At 35.8% G+C, this 17,113-nt stretch overlaps 1 protein-coding gene across 1 annotated transcript in view; it reads right to left on the minus strand.

Annotated features, from left to right (window-relative positions):
* TRHDE (thyrotropin releasing hormone degrading enzyme) overlaps positions 1-17,113 on the minus strand; it is a gene marked incomplete at its 5' end in the record, with an annotated part of 386,911 nt that overhangs the window by 104,426 nt on the left and 265,372 nt on the right. Inside the window, 2 exons of the mRNA XM_006759751.1 lie at positions 2,717-2,904; positions 3,536-3,601. Of these exons, the coding sequence (XP_006759814.1) occupies positions 2,717-2,904; positions 3,536-3,601 (254 nt within the window). The remainder of the gene's footprint in view (positions 1-2,716; positions 2,905-3,535; positions 3,602-17,113) is intronic.

The raw sequence follows: 17,113 nt of genomic DNA on the forward strand, positions 1-17,113 counted from the left end.
CACGGGATCAACAGAGCAGGTGGAGGGATCAGTTATGGCTGCTCTCAGCCCCGTCCCCAGAGGCTCTGCCTCTCAGAGTCCCAGCAACCGCTGTAAACCTCGGAGAGAAAGCTACCCTCGCGTTCCGACCGATGCCAGACAGTACTGTTTCTCCCGTTTGAGTCTGGGTCCCCAGAGACTCGCCTGGAACTGGAGCTCAGAATCTGAGACTCCTTCCCAATTGAAAACGCCAACCGCGCCCTCAGCTACCAGCCTGCTCTGCGCGTACCTCCGCACCTTTATATTTTCCGCGCTTCACCTCCTCTGAGTCTCATATGCTGTTCTCTTTCCTTCTAGTTGAAGAATTTCCCCTCAGCCAGTCTTCCTGTGGTTCTGGGCGATGTCCGTTCCGTCTTTTAGTTGTATTTTGAAGTGGTTGTTCGAGGCAGCTAACTCTGGTGTTTACCTATGCCGCCATCTTAGTTTCTCCAACACTCCCCAATCAATTTAATAAATAAGTATTAAAATAGTAAAGAATGGTACTGATATTAGTGAAGTGTTAGTGTCTGTGCTAAAAAGCTATACAAAAGTCATACAAATTCACAACTTCACAAATACCAAAATTCCAGCAAATGTTTTACTCACTTTTACGTATCAACTAACTCTGTGCAATCATTAGTTATCTACAGATCTTTCTGTGCTGTACTATAGCTACTCCATATAAAATTATAATTACTATATTCATTAAAACTGTCCTAGGCATGTTGCAGATATTCTAGTGTCTTCTGTAAAATTCAAAATACAGAATTGATTATACTGGCTCAGAAAATATCCACAAATCACAGGATTTAAGGCAGAGAGAAATACTATGTGTTATTACATCAACTTTTTGCATTGAATAGTAAAGATCTAGAAAGGCTATATGGAAAGGGCAGATAAAATTGGTATTAAAGTTTTGACCATGATGTTATAGTGAATTAAATTATCTATAATATAAAATTGAATTCTAACTTTTAACTGCAAGTCCTATTATTTCAAAATAGAAAATATTGTTTTTGGATTAATAGGATGCCATGCATTACCTTACTCTAAATATTTTACATGCCAAGTTCCTAGGGTTCACAATCACCTATCTTATGACTTTATAACTCAAGCACAAGCAGAGCTCTCTAGATGTCCCATATAGTTCTATAGCCGGGGAGAAATTTTTCCTTTAAAGAGTCAGACTCGTGGCTGATATATCTGATGCATGTTATATAGGTTGACAGAGTATTTTTGTTCAAAATGTGTCCTGTCATCTGCGTGTCCTTTATGTTTTTCTGCACCAGTGACGCTTGTATCAGACTGATCCTTCTCAAAGGCATAGCTGAGTCTCTCTAACGTTGTCACAGTCAAGTAGTTTTTATGCACTTCTGGCAGGCCCAGGCTCCATGCCTAAGCGGGTTTACCCAGGAGCCAGACGTGGGATGATCAGAACCAGTACATGTTCGCCAGGAGGAATCCAGGCTGGATGAAGAATTGACAGTCAGACCCTGACAGTGTGACAGGTAATACATATTCCACAGGTCTAGATGGACTGCAAGGCCATTTGTTGGAGGCCAATATACATATTAGCTAGGAGATTTAAGACAATGTTTTTCTAGATGGGATTCCAAATTTAGTCGCCAGAAGAAGCACTGATAAATTTCTCAATCACTTCTGCTGCAGCCCATCTTGGAGCTAGGAGACTTGAGAATGATTTCTGTTCTTCTTAGTGATAACCAAGGAGACTTAACCCATGCTTCATGTCTTCTAGATTCGAGTGGGTGATAAAGCCAGACTCTTAATATTCCAAGGTAATAGAAGATAGCATAACCAACCTCATCCAGACACCTCATTTTATTAATTAATTTTTTACCTCCATCCCTCACTGTCCCTCCAACCTCTTTTCAGGGCACCTAATAAAAAATGAAATTGAGTGTAAAGGTCTACCAACTTTCCTGGGCTCACCCTTAATAAGACACAAAACACTGAGAAAATGTAAAGAAAAAAAAAAAAACACTTGGTGCTGAATCATCAGTAATTAAAGGAGAATTACAAAAGAAAGTTTAAGTATCAAGAATCAAATTTTGAAGGGGGGATAATGTCAACACTAAAATAATTTTTAATAAAAAAATTCTATGTATGTTGTGTTTTTAGTGGTTTGAAACACTAAAAATGAAGGAAAAGGACATATTTTGATACTAAGTTGCATTGATACTTAGACCATTTAGAAGTGAATCAAGTTTGAGTTTCTTTAGGTCAGACATTATTTAGTCTAGTGGGTTTTATTTTATTTTGTTTTTTCTTACTTGTTTTAATTAGTCTTTCTGGATTGTTAGCTTCTGTTTTCATTTATTTTATTAATCACAGTTTGCTCACTTCCATTTAATTCACTTCAATGCATCTTTTTGAATTTAATTCAAAACATTTCCAGGGAAAAGAAAATAATCACACATTTTTAAAAACCATCATGATAATTTAAATTTTGTCTTCCTAACAAAGTAACGTTGGTGAGCGATCATCTTGATGCTTAAAATATCTGGTCAGGGGAGTAAAATCAGAAGCAAAATGAAAATACCATCTGTAAATAAAGAAATCAAAATATATTTTGCTTATAACATTTCAGAATACTGTTATCGATGCTTTTTAAAATATGAAAAATGCAAAGTGAAACTTAACAATTAAGAGTTTTTTTCATGAAAAAGAAGCATTGTACCTGTTATTTTGAAGTTCAAGTGTTCTAGTTTTAGCACTGATGTCATAAATAAAATGTTGTTGGGTAATTATTATCCAGTTTTCTGCTGTGGTATTTCCCAAGATGGTGATAACAGGATAACCCATCTGGAGTGTCCACTGGTCCATTACTTCTTGTATATTTACATATTTCCCATTCCTTTTTAATGCCTTTATAACCAAATGGGTATAAATTAGTTTTATAAACATGAATTATAATTATCATCCAACCATTTTCATTTTTACCTTTATGATTTACCTAAATAAGAAAACATTTAAAATCAGTGAAGCTAGTATGTTAATAAAATTAATTTTCTTGCCTTAACTTACCTTCATGCATATATATACATATATATACATATATATGTATAAACATATGTATACATATATATTTACATATATGTATAAATATATGTTTTACTTAATGGAAGATAAAACATTTTATTGGTAAAGAAGTACTAGCATGATCATTAAGTAAGTCCAGTATATTCAGTATCAAATTTAAATATTTCTTATTCATTTACATATAAAAAACAATTTCTTTAAAATGCCAATATTTCTAACACCATATTAAAATTATATTTCAGAAGTATTGACATGTTTGAAAGTAGGCAAGACATCTTTTACTATCATTTATAGTTTAAGTAATTTTAAATATTATTCTCTTTAAAATATACATATGAAACATATCAAAATTAAACAAAAAAGCAATATGAGAAGTATAAAAAAATTGTCAGTGACTTATAAACTCCATTCAAGTATTCAAGAAGAGGTATTGGTATCCAAGCTTCCTATACGTTACCTCTGAAAGTGTATTCCAGAGATCATTCCTGGCTGCATTGCCATATTTATGAATGGTTAAATAATCCTACAAAGAATGCAAAAATGTAATTACAATTCAAAGGCTAAGCAATTTTCAGTAAACACATTCATTTCTCAATTCAATTAATCATTTTCATTTGTTGGAATTGCATTAACAAGAAAGACATGCAGGAAGATGAAGAATTTCATTTTTAAATATCCCAAAAAATATTTAACTACAGTATACTTCTTAAATTAAGTTATTAAACAATATCTTAAAAATTATTAATCTCTTAAAATTATTTTCATCGGCCTGATCTCTCTTTATAGATTTCCAAGTTCAAAGATCTTCCTCTAATTTAGCAAGTCAACTTTGGGCAATTTTTAAGAAACTATCCCTGCAGTGAAATATATTAGGTAAAACTTTCTTATAAGGCTTTCATGTGCAAGTGCTAAAGAAAAATGTTTTTGTTTTATGGAATAAAAAATAAAAAAGAGCCCATCCAGTGTGGCTCAGTGGTTGAGCGCCACCTATGAACCAGGAGGTCATGATTCAATGAGTCAATTCCCTGTCAGGGCACATGCCTGGGTTTTGGGCTCGATTCCCTGTAGGGGGCATGTAAGAGGCAACCAACCCATGATTCTTTCTCATCATTGATGTTTCTAGCTCTCTTTCCTTCCCACTTCCTGTCTGAAATTAATAAAAAATATATTTAAAATAAAATAAAATAAAATAGAACCTGATTGATACAAGCCGATGTGAAGAGGAACTGCTTTGCGAACAGAGGGATGGTTATCTTCACAACCTGTCACGTTCCCTAGTCTTTCTGCAAAGAGCAGGCTGCCTAATACAAAATGATACACACTTATTTCCATGAGTCTGAAACACATACTAACATTTAACAAGAAAAAGTCAATCCTACATTTATTTAATATTCTGGGGCTTGGATTTCCCATTTCCCATTTTCAATCATGTGAAGTTAAGCCTACACACTTTCCATCTGACTCATGTCTGCTCTCTTCTGTGAAGCCTGGTTTATGTCACTGTGAATGCGCTTTTAGTTATGGCTCCCTGGCATTATGTTTTTTCTGAATCCAAAGTAGGAAACAGTGTTTTATTTTATAAAATGGAGAGTCCCTTCCTTCACTTGAAATTCCCTCATCTCTTCTACATGTAGGTGGTAGACAAAATCCTAATTTACATCACAGTACTGAAATTTAAAAAAAAAAATGCTGACTCCTTACAGTACTTTATTTAGAGTGGAATACTTTAGGGATAATTAAAGTTGAAAAGCAAATTTTCTGAAATACAAATTATAGCACCTGTGACATATTCAGCTTTGTTGGAAACTCACAGCCCAGCAAACGGCCACTCCCACCTAATCAGACTCCTAGCGATGCAATGCCCAACACTGGCTTCCAACCACAAATACATCATCATCTTCAGGCACTGTGAATAACTTTGTTGAAAAAACACATCTCTGAATACCCAATCTGAATCTCAATATTGACTTTGAATGTGCCATAGAAGGCATTTTCAATTTGAACCCAGGGGCCTGGATTAAAATAAATCATTTCAGACTTCATTGTCAGAATTATCTTTTATGCTTTTTCAGCAGTTACAGGAATACATTTGAGAACATTGGGAATTATGAAACATAACTTTGAATTTTATTTTAGTGATGCTATAATAAAAAGTATTAAAATTAGAACTATGATTGGTTTCAGTTTATGAACAGTGCTACTAGGATAAACCAAAATAGGGAACAACGGAATACTACATGGACCTTGAGAGGTCCAATATATAGCTACATGATTCTCTTCTATGACAGATCCTAATAACACGACTGTTCATGATATGAGTTGACCTTGACCCAATATTGATCATCAAGTGGATCTCTGAGTTCCCTCGCCAATCCAGAATGAAGTGCAAATTCACATTGCAAGCTGAAATGGCAACTCCCTGGGCACAGGAAACAACCCCCACTTGCCCACCTCAATACTAAGGGCAACAGCATGTCATCTTGGACTCCCAGCAGTCCCAATATTTGGGTGTTATTGGAACTCTACCTAGGTCAACTATTTTATTTTCTCCCCCAAAAGCCCCAAATGTTTTCATTAGTTAGTTTAGCCTTCCTCTTGCTAAAATAACTAATGAAAAAGAGTAATATTTTAAATTAAGGAAATTTTGCTTTGTCTTTGTAGAATTACAAAATAACTTAAAGAATCATGAACATGGCCTTTTGATAATCATTTATGTATTTATTCATTACACGAAATGTATGGCTCACAGAGCTTCCTGGGTGCTGGGGAAATAGTGGTGGAGAAAAGGTTATGGAGAACAACTGCAAATACTGTGATGTGATTTGAGGAGGAAGGTTTCTGTGGCTGAAAATTCAGAAGTCTTGGTACAATACCCACTTGACAAGTTGAAGTCAAACATTTGGTATATGATTAGATAAGATTTCAATTTCCTTTCATATCTACAATGAATATGGAAGTAGCTGGAGTTAAGAATCAAAAAGATAAATTTGTTTATATTATATGTATGAAAGTCAATCAACATTTTGGAGAATTGGCATTTTGATATAAAGTAGAAGAATGTTTTAATTATTAACTAAAAAATTGTGGGTTTGCTGCACAAAATATTTAACAAACAACAGAATTGTTGAAAAGAACAAAACAAAGACAACCCCTAAGATATTCTTAAGGGGCAGAATCAATGCCCCTTAAAAGTGAAAAGCATATTAAGCAACAGTGTATTCTCATACATAAAAGGCAGGCTACAGAAATGCTGAGCCACATTCAGACCTGGCCTAGGGCAGAGGAAAGATGGAATTTCTTCCTGGGAATCTCTCTTTAAGAATTAAGAAAACTTCCCCTCGAATGCTGCATCAAACTTCCCATGTTCCCCATGTTTCAAAAGGGCATCATGTGCTCTAACAGAAATCTGTTCATAAAGTATTAGGAAGACCTGTGTTGGGCCAACAGAAGGCAGGAGACCCAGTCCTGTGAAGTATGTGGTTGTATAATAGAGGGTGAGAACCCGAACAAAATCAGAAAGAAGAGGAGACTAGCTTATGGGTAAACCACCTACACTTTTCTCCAAGGAGATGCAAGTCTGGGCCTCAGTGATGCTGGGAAGCAGGGTCCATTCTACTTGTAAGACTAGTCTGGGAAATGCCAGGTATAGTCGGACATTGATTTCTCTGACTATGTGACAAGGAGGTTGAAGTAGGGGTGTGAAATATTGTTTCTTTCTGTTAAGAATAAAAGTTCCTCAAAAATTTTGTAGTGGGTGTATTTCACTCTGTTGGCTTTTCAGCATTTAAACACCACTTTTATATGAGGCAATAACTCACCATGGACTCTTGGAAGAAAGTGAGGGTTCTGCCTCCCACTTGAAATGAAAGGACCAGAATCCTATATAATAAAAGCCTAATATGCAAATCTACCAAACAGGGGGCGGGGATGGTAAGCAGGTGGTGCCAGGCCAACCAAGCTGGGTACTATGGGTCACCTCCCGCAGAGGGAGGCAAGACTATGGCTTAGGAGTGCTCCCTGGACATCCCCCGAGGGCTCCTGGTCTTCAAGAGGGCACAGGCCAGGCTGAGGGACAACCCCACCCCAAGTGCATGAATTTTCATGCACCAGGCCTCTAGTTCTAAATATTCCCTCTCCGCTCTCCCTGGCTACAGCATTGGCATGTCCCCTGGCCTCAGAGAAGTCAACATTCCCATTGGGACTATGAACCCTACAGGATCCAAGAACTAAGAATAGTTGAAATATTGTTCCCTATGATGCTGACAGTGAGGTTCCAGGGGTAACCAGCCGCGCTGATGGCTGCATTTCTTAAACTCGGAGTTTCCCTTAGTTCTTATGTTTTCTAAGCCTGATCCTCCAGTCTTCCCAGTGATTCTAAGAGCTATCCTATATACTGCCAATAAATTTCTTCTTGCTTAATTTAACCAGTTTGTTTCTGTTGCTTGCACTACCCAAACTACAACTTATACAACACCAATTATTGATATACACAAAATAAAGACATTTTACATTTTATTGGTAACCCCAGAAAGAAAAATAGAAATTATTTCTCACAACTTTTACAAAATGAAAAACAAAGAACACCTCATTCTATTTAGTAAATCTACTCTACTTTCAATGTATTATGAATAGTAAGTATTGGAAATACAAGTAGATACTTAAATTTAAAAAGGGAGGCAGACAAGGAGGTTGAAGGAAAATGTATGAAAGCTCCACAGACAGGAGTGCATGTGAGTAACAACGAAAAAAAAGCACCCTAAATTTTTGTCTTAAAGCTCATAGAGTAGTTTTTAAACTGAGAAGCATAAGCTTTGAAATTAAATGTTTGTGTGTATATTATTACAGAAATTCGTGGACAACAAGAGCAGACTAAAAGCTGCCAGATTACATCAATGTCACGCAAGGATTGGATAAAACCCATGTGCAGCCCGGCCCATGCACTTCAGAGCATGTTTCTAAATTCCCTGACCTTGAGAAACAGAAGCAAGGAGACTAAAACAATGACAGATAAACAACTAAACACAATAAAGCTAAACTACAGGTCAATATGTTATTTTGCTTAATACCTGAAGACTATTTGGAGATTATGAGATTAAGTAAAAAAGTAAAAAGGCAAAGCAAAATATTTAAAAATCACTATGCAAAATAAAGGAATATTTAAATTTTCATTCTATTAGATAAGAACTAAGTGTAAAGAGATATAAATAATTATTTGACATTTATTATTAAATTATAACACATTTCCAAGTAAGAAACCCAGTAAAATAGGAACAATTGACAAATTTTTAGGGGTATGGAAGTTTCTGGATATCAGACACAAAAAAGAGGTGAAATTTATTTTAAAAAGTTATTTGAATGGATAAAACAAAAATAGTTGAAAAGTCAGTTATATCATTGTTTTCATGCCATTTTGATTTCCATTTTTAAATGTATGTTTAACCTAAATTGACTTTTAGAAGTTGCTTACTTATATATATAGCTATATTCTGATATTTCTCTAGGAACAAAAAGTCATTTTACATGGTTTAAAAATCCATTTCCCCACCTAATGAGTGCAAATTTTATAAAATCAGTAGATTTTCTTAAGGTGTTGCTAAATGCACCAGGTAATAAAAAATCAAAGTCAAAAATTAATTTTTTAATTTAGCTGTTAGCACGTGAAAGATTTTTGTCTTAAGTTAAAGGCAATGGCATACTCTCACATCGGTTTTGTTTTTTGTTTTTTTTCACATAACTCTTATTTAGTAATTACAGATCTTGCCATCAATGCTGCAACACGCAGGAGCTCACCAGAGGCGAGATATTGCCACTGTTGAATTTGTATTCTCTTCCAAAACAACCTGACAGGGTCCTACGCCTGTCAGTGAAATACTGTGCATGTAAGTCTATAGGAGTGTTCTGGGGCACTAAAATATTCCCACCTCTCACTTCTGCTGCTAGCTCAAAATATTCCTGAGACATACAGTGACTCTATTGGTGAAACTGAAGTTTGTGAATTGCTTTTTCCCAATGCCCTGGTAAAGGGGCTTTGACCACGGCATGCTCACAAAATAGGTAAATTATATCCTAGCTGGTAAAAATACACTGCCTCTTATAAGTCAAGATGCCCGCTGACTGCAGGGCATGTACAAGGAGTCCCCCACTCCCACTCCTTCTTTCCTCAGCCCCGGTGCTGAGGACTAGTTGAGAAAAACATGCAACTCAGTTGAGAAAGAAGAGGTGTGTGTATTCAGAAAAGCTAAAGTATTCAGGCTGACCCTATGCCGAGCCAGCTCAGGCAAGGCTTTGAAAGCCTGAGTGAGGGCGGCGAATGGATGAAGAAATGACAGACAAGAGAATAAGCTGGGATAGACTCTAGGTGGATCTTCTTGTGCCTGGCTCAGGCCACAGAGAGAGAGATCCAGAGGCAAGCTGAGCCTTTATTTTATAGCCAGAGGTAAACAAGGTAGTGGTCACCATAGTCACCATAATTACAATGTTCACCATAGTTACTTTGGCAGCACTTGCTACATCTCCCACAGCCCATTAGCTACCCAGATAAGATATAGGGGGCGTCATAAGGCCAAACCTAATTATGCTAAGAGGACTGTGCCCTCTAAGCTGGGACTTGTTTGTGGCTTTGCCAACAGGTCAGTCTGAGGCTTAACCCTATAGCTGCGCCCTACATGACCCTAAGCAGCCATGTGATCTTGGGTAAGGTATCTATTTTTGTTAACCCTTAATTTCTTCAACTAGAAAGAGTAGATAACATAGCACTTGAGAAAAATGTTCACAGAAAATGACATAAAACAAGTGAAACACTTAGAAAAATACCCGCCACACAAAGAACCCAAAAAATTCTAGTTATTTTAAGACCAAGCTCAAGGGAGGGGAGGGGGGGAGTTGAGTCAGCATCTTCATCTTCAACCTTACCTCCAAGAGAAGCCAAACTTTTCTAGAAGCCTAAAGAAGGGAAATTATATGAACTTGAGGTGTGGGGAGAAATCAAATCAATTTTTGAAAAAGTAAAAATGCAAGAAATTGAGACCAACCCTTCTTCAGACTTGAGGAAATCTTAGAAACCATATCCCACCCAAATCTGGAAAAGAAAAGTTGGAGGGCTCTGCCAGTTGTGGGGTGTAGCACCTTGTGTTTCAAAGAGATGTGATGGAATGGGGGCACTATTTCCCATGGAATGGGAGACTTATCAGACTCTTCAGAACAAAATAGCCATTCCTGATTTAGTAACAGAGCAATAAAGACACTAATCTTCAAGGAACCAGAAAGGCAAGGCTTGGACAAGATAAAGACTAAACACTCAAGCGATATGCACTATCTTACTTCTTTCCAGTTCACTCATCAGCCCCCTTCATGAAATCAATATGACTGCCTATTAGTGAGGATTAGAACAGAGGGCCCTTTACCATATGTTCTGGACTGAGAAAAGTTCCCTGAAATATTCTCATATTAATGGCCATGACATAAGAGAATTCAATACAGGCAGATTAAATTTCCTATATGCTCAGGAGCATATGGGTTTGCTTTATTCAATGCTAAAATTACATATATATACTTGTTAATTTATTATTTACTGGTAACATTAATGGCGGGTATTTGTCTTTCAGATCCTTTCTGTCTTTGTTTTTCTGATTATTCAGCTTAGAGTTCATTGTTCATCTTAATTCGTAGCAAACAGCCTCTTCTCCTTTGCAGCTCTGTCCAATTATCAGAGCTGGCAAAACCCCAATTATGGATGAATCCAAGTGTTTGCCTCCTCCAAACCTGCGCAGCTGAGCATCACAGGAGAAAATAATGCAATAGGGCAGTTCAATTTCATTACAAATTTATAATCACCAAACTCAACTAGGCACTCACTACTGCCATGCCTTCCTACTCTTCCTAACCACTCTTCAATCTTCAAACCTCTCTACCACCCAGCATTACCTCACTTTCGGCTACGGACCTTTCCTCAAGGGACACTGAACTGAAAAAAATAGAATTCATCAGAAAGTAACTTCCTCATTTTCCCATTTACAAATCTCCAAATTAACTGGGAGTGAATCTCCTGTCAAAAACCATTCCTTTTACCTTCTCAAGGACAAATGTCCTAATTATGTCTTCTCTAGAGTTATCCGACTCTCCCTCTCCTCACTCCTTCTCTAGCTGGGCCCAAGACTAGTACAACTGTCTCCCATCTTTAAAAACAAGAGGGAAGGTTCCTTAACCCTTATCTACCTCTAACTACCTACCCTGTTTTTCTGATCCACTTTCTTGGCCAACTTCTTTAAATTTCATTTTACACACACTGTATTCGCTTAAGCATTTTTCTATTCACTCTTCCACTGAAATCAATACATTTGCAAGCTGCCAACGGAACACGCCTGTCTTTATCCTACTCTGCTTCTCAGTTGCATTTAACCTCATCGATCATTTTCTTATTCTTTAAATAAGCTTTTCTCTTGACATGAGTGACACCACGCCCTTGGTATTCTGCCTGAGCCTCCAGCTGTCCTATCTGTCTCTTTTGCTGGCCCCTTTCCTTTCCTCAACTTCTAACTGTGACAGCCTTTCAGGTTTTGGTCCCACGCCTTCAACCCAGAAACCTTGGAATCATTCTTGGGTACCTTTTCTTCCTCACCTCTCATACCACATTCTTCACCCAATCTCCCCTTGGGTCCATTTAATTCTATCTTCAAAAACATTTTGAATCCACCCATGTCTCTGTATAGCTACTGACTAAACCTCCATTATCTCTTACCTGAATATTGACATATCTTCCAAATTTTATTACCTGATTCCCCTCTGGGTATTCTGTGTGCCCCGATCCTAATGTACTAATACAAATAGCCAGGTAACTGCTTTAAATATAAATAGAACCATGTCACATCCCAGTTTTACACTATTTAATAGCATCCCATGGAGAGCATTATGCTAAGTGAAATAAGCCAGTCAATGAAGGAAAAATACCACATGATCTCACTTATTCATGGCTAATTGAGACCATTATAAACTTTTGAACAATAATAGATACAGAGGCAGAGCTGCCTCAAACAGAGTGTCAAACTGCATCGGGAAGGGGCACTCACAATAAAACCCAGCCTTCTAACACAGTCTTCTTCAGCATTCCTGATTGGCTCCTGCCTCCGATGCTCCCTCCTCCCTTGTCTTTACTGAGCCTCTTCATCCACAGCTGGAAATTTTATTTTACATACACTGGAAATGTTCAGTTCTTTGTCTCAGCCCTTTGCACAAGCCCTTCCCTTTTCCTTGAATGCTCCACTCCTCACCCAGCTCTTCCCCATCCTCAGACTTAATTATACAAGCTTCTTCCCAAGAGAAATCTCCTAAACACCCAACTAAAGTTCCCCTACCCACCCACCTAAATGGTCTCCCAGAACATCCTACTGTTTTTCTCCCTAGCATTTATTATATTTAATAAATATGTAGCCCTGACGGGTTTGGCTCAGTGGATAGAGTGTTGGCCTGCAGTCTGAAGGGTTCGATTTTGGTCAAGGGCACGTACCTTGGTTGCAGGCACATCCCCAGTAGGAGGCGTGCAGGAGGCAGCTGATCGATGATTCTCTCTCATTGATGTTTCTAATTCTCTATCCCTCTCCCTTCCTCTCTATAAAAAATCAATAAAATATATTTTTAAAAAAATTTAAAAAAATAAAAATAAAAATAAATATGTATGTAGTTGTTTTTCCTATTCAGTGTTGATTTTATCCTATTATATGATTCATGAGATCAGGGCCAAATTTGTTATGTGCAGAATGCCCTGAATACCTGGTGCTTAACATGGTGTCTACATAGAATAGGAATACAATAAGTATGTGTGGAATAAATGAGTAATTGAACATGTCTGATGGATAAACAACGTGGACTGCAGACATGAAATTAAGCAGAGCTGGGGTAAGAACAAACAATAGTGCAGGAAAGGCCTGAGCAGGGTGGAGGGGTTCAAAGGTGCGGGGGGGGGAGGGAAGAGGAGACATTTGTAATACTTTCAAGAATAAAGCTATGAAAGAGGGGAAAACAGAAGGAAAAAAATCACAATTTTGGTTTACTAGCACAAAGCATAAAGAAAAGATTTTCACACTAAAATGAGTTATTCTTCTTAAGGGAAAAAATTATCTGTAGAATAATCATATGGAGATACCTTGAGCAAAGGAATAAAGGTAAATAAAGAAGACTGGTTGTAAATGGATATCAAAGTTTTTTGTGTGTATCATACTAACTCGGAGCTCTCTCTTCCACAGACAGAAACACAGAGGTAGGTCAAAATGGAGTTTTGAACGCACTTGAACCTTTTTCAAGATGGGTTCCAAATATATTACTTAAGATAGGTATTTACAACACTTCTGTTAAACTACTAGTTTATAACATGTGGTTTTCCTTAATAATTTTGACATTTAGCTATTACAGGATAAAAAGAATTTGTGGTAAGTATGTTAAGGTTCATTATTTTTATTACCATTTATACAGTTAAAAAAAGGTGAAAATGTCCATTTTTAAATGGGTATAACATGAATAAATATCTCAGAAAAGTATAGGTGAAATGCAAGGTAATATATAATAAATGTTCAACCGCATTTTAATAAAAATATATACACTTAAATAACAGGGTAATTTAAAAAATAAATTTGTAAGAAATTTATTTTTAAAATGTGTAAGTCTCAATGCTGTTTGCTTCATGTATTATAAAAAGAGAACTTTCAAGTTTTATCTCTACCATTATATATTGGCTTAACATTTTAGAAGAAAAATTGATAATAAAAGAGACAACCAAAAATATAATAAGAAAATTGATAAGTTAAAGATTATTATCCTGTTGTTTATTTAACAAAAATTGAAAAGCATTCTAGTGTTCACAAAATAACTAAGTATATTATGGTACATCTATGCCATCTCACTCATATTAACCTATGTAATAAAATTACCAAACAAATATGAATATATGAGTAACTGGGGGGGAAATCTATCAACTTAGAAAGGTTTATATTTTTTAGTGTCAAAAGTGGTAATATTGCCGAGTATGTAGTTCTAGGCTATTACTTGAATGTTCCTAATAGAAAACATAAAAAAAGGAGAAAAATAAATTAAAAAAAGGAAAAGAAGAAAAACTGCTGATGCAAGGCCTAAATAAGTTAGAGAAAAATGCCTCCGAGGCAAGTTTATTGTACTTCTCAACTAGCAATCTAACTAAACGGTACGGTCTGCAAACAGTGAGAGACAGTTTGCTGATAGGTGTGCCCAAGTATGTGCATGTTGAAAGATCAGCATGCATTTACATATTCATCAATATGCAGATACATCTGCCCATCAGCCAATGTGTCTAATAATTTCACAGATACATTTAAAATTATAAAAAATATTTTATAGCCTCAAGCCTATTAGCAAAAATGTATAATATATCTTGAGCCCTTAATAAACAAGTAAAAGAAAACCAATAAATATAATGTATAAGGTCTCCCATGTTATGGCCTACAGAATCACCAAATAGAGATACATGTCTTCAAGAATAAAGACTTTTCATTAATGCTAAAAAGTGGTCAGTTTGCCCTAACCGGTTTGGCTCAGTGGATAGAGCGTCGGCCTGCAGACTCAAGGGTCCTAGGTTCAATTCCAGTCAAGGGCATGTACCTTCGTTGCAGGCACATTCCCAGTGGGGAGTTTGCAGGAGCCAGCTGATCAATGTTTCTCTTTCATCGATGTTTCTAACTCTCTATCCCTCTCCCTTCCTCTCTGTAAAAAATCAATAAAACATATATTTTTTTAAAAAGTGGCAGTTTATGATATTTAATTCAAAGGCAAAATGATAAGGATTCAATCCATGGATGTATATAAACAAATTAATTGAAACTGATGAATAAAAGTAATTTCTCTCTGATTAGGATTATAAATAGTTTTGCTATTTAATATTTAAAAGTACTTGTTTTTTATTAGAGATACTATTCTTAATTCTCACATCCATGAACTCTTTCCTTAAATATTTTTTCCTTCTATAACATGCGTATTAATTTAATTTTAGCTGTGTAGTTAGGTGTTAAATAAAGTAAATAATAATTAGGTGAAATTTATGACCAAACACCAACAATGATAGCATTATTCCCATACAAAGTATGGAAAAGTAGGTTTTTAGTTGCTTGTATGGAAAATAATACAATAATTAATAAATAATACAAGAATAAATTCTGTTTCACATACAACCGTAAACCTACTTTCACACTCCCCTGTTTAGTATTGAATGAACACAGCAAGTTTTATGAAGTTTTAACCTTTTTACCTATAGCATATCTAAAGCTGCACAACACTTTATGTAAAACATGGAGAAATCTGAGAATATCTGTCTATGGTCACTTATTTCAGATTAAACATTATTCAGTTACTATCTGGATGAAACAATACTATCTCTTCCAAAAGGAAATTAACTTTGACATGCTGTCTCTGTTCCTCTGTTATTTTCTGACTTTTCATTTATCTGGAAACCTATATGCAAGGGAGCAAACATTCACAAATCTAAGTCAGTAGCTACCAAATAAAAATCGTGTGTATACATGTTAATATATAACTTTTCATTGGAACACGAGTTATTGAATATGTTGTTGCTACTAATAATCCCTATGGCTTTGTGCCTGTCATTACCTTCAGGCTATCAGAATTTTATGAGCACAAACCAATAATAATCATATTTCCATTTTGCTTTTTATCCACACCTCATTGCCTGACATTGATTTGCATAAGCAATTTCCACTCTGATAATTGGAACCAAACATCTTGTTGTAGGTTACCTTATGGAAAAGAGCAGTTAAATATTAATCAAGATAAATCGTTCTTTATTCAACCATGTTTAGATGATATTGAATTACCCTAATTGGTTGAGTAGAAAGGTGACTCATTTTCTGACATGGATTTCAGGCTTTGAGTTTATATCAAGCTTAACAATGATCTTTCTTCATAATTTCAATTCCCTGGCGTTGAATCATAACAACATGAAGAATGATATTGCTAAACTCAAGTCATTAAGACAATAGTGTTTCCTTTGAAAAGAAAAAGCAATAGTACTATGCACTAATTATTTTTAATGGCCACTGAGACAATCAATATTATCTGAGGATTTCATATAGTTTTATTATTCTATTTCCAGAAAAATATGAGAAAAAATGTAACTAGGTAGATTAAAACAAGTAAAAATGAAATAAGAATGATCAAAGTCATGTACAAAATTCTATCTAAGAGTCATTACATGAATCACTTACTTTAAAAATAAGCCTATAATACTTAGGTAATGAGGATTTGAGCTATTGGAACTTAATGTCCAGAAACATAGATGACTGGAACAGATAGACAGATCTCAGATAGACACATTAACCAAAGAACATATATGCGTATATGCATAGCCCATGGACACAGACTATAGTGTGGTGAAGGCCTGGGGTGGGGTAGGGGCTTGGTGGAGGTAAGGCATAAGGGGATGCAAAATGGGGGACATCTGTAATAATATGAACAATAAAAAAATAAATTAAAAAAGAAGATCCTAATTTATGGATTATATGCATAAGCATTGCTACATATAGGTGAAATTTAAAGTTTAAGCACTTATACAATAACATCCCTAGGATATGAAAGACGTAAGAATTGCTGAAAGATGCTTTGGAAAGGACAGTTTTTATTAAAGGAGGATTCAGGGGAAACATTTATTCATGGGAGCAAGAGTGATTTCAGGGAGATGTGTAAAATAATCAAGAACTTCTAGAGACACAAAAAAATAAGGATGGCAAAATTGCAGTGTATTTCTATTTTAGAAACCATATAGAAAATGAAAGTCAACAACAACATTGGGCATTAAAGATTGTCCAAGTGGGAAAGAGGATGGAAATGCAGTTCCACTGCATGTACTCCACCCCAGTGTCCTGCCAGTAAGGAATCTGTTTCTGCTGGTGATATGATAAGAAAATCATATTTGAACAACGTATTACTAAACAGATGTGAAGCGCCCCAAGGAATCTTGCCAGATTTTTTTTTACAGGATGACCTGGGCAGGAATTTGGAAATA

Source organism: Myotis davidii, unplaced genomic scaffold (assembly GCF_000327345.1).
Source record: "Myotis davidii unplaced genomic scaffold, ASM32734v1 scaffold54, whole genome shotgun sequence".
Lineage (NCBI taxonomy): Eukaryota > Metazoa > Chordata > Mammalia > Chiroptera > Vespertilionidae > Myotis > Myotis davidii.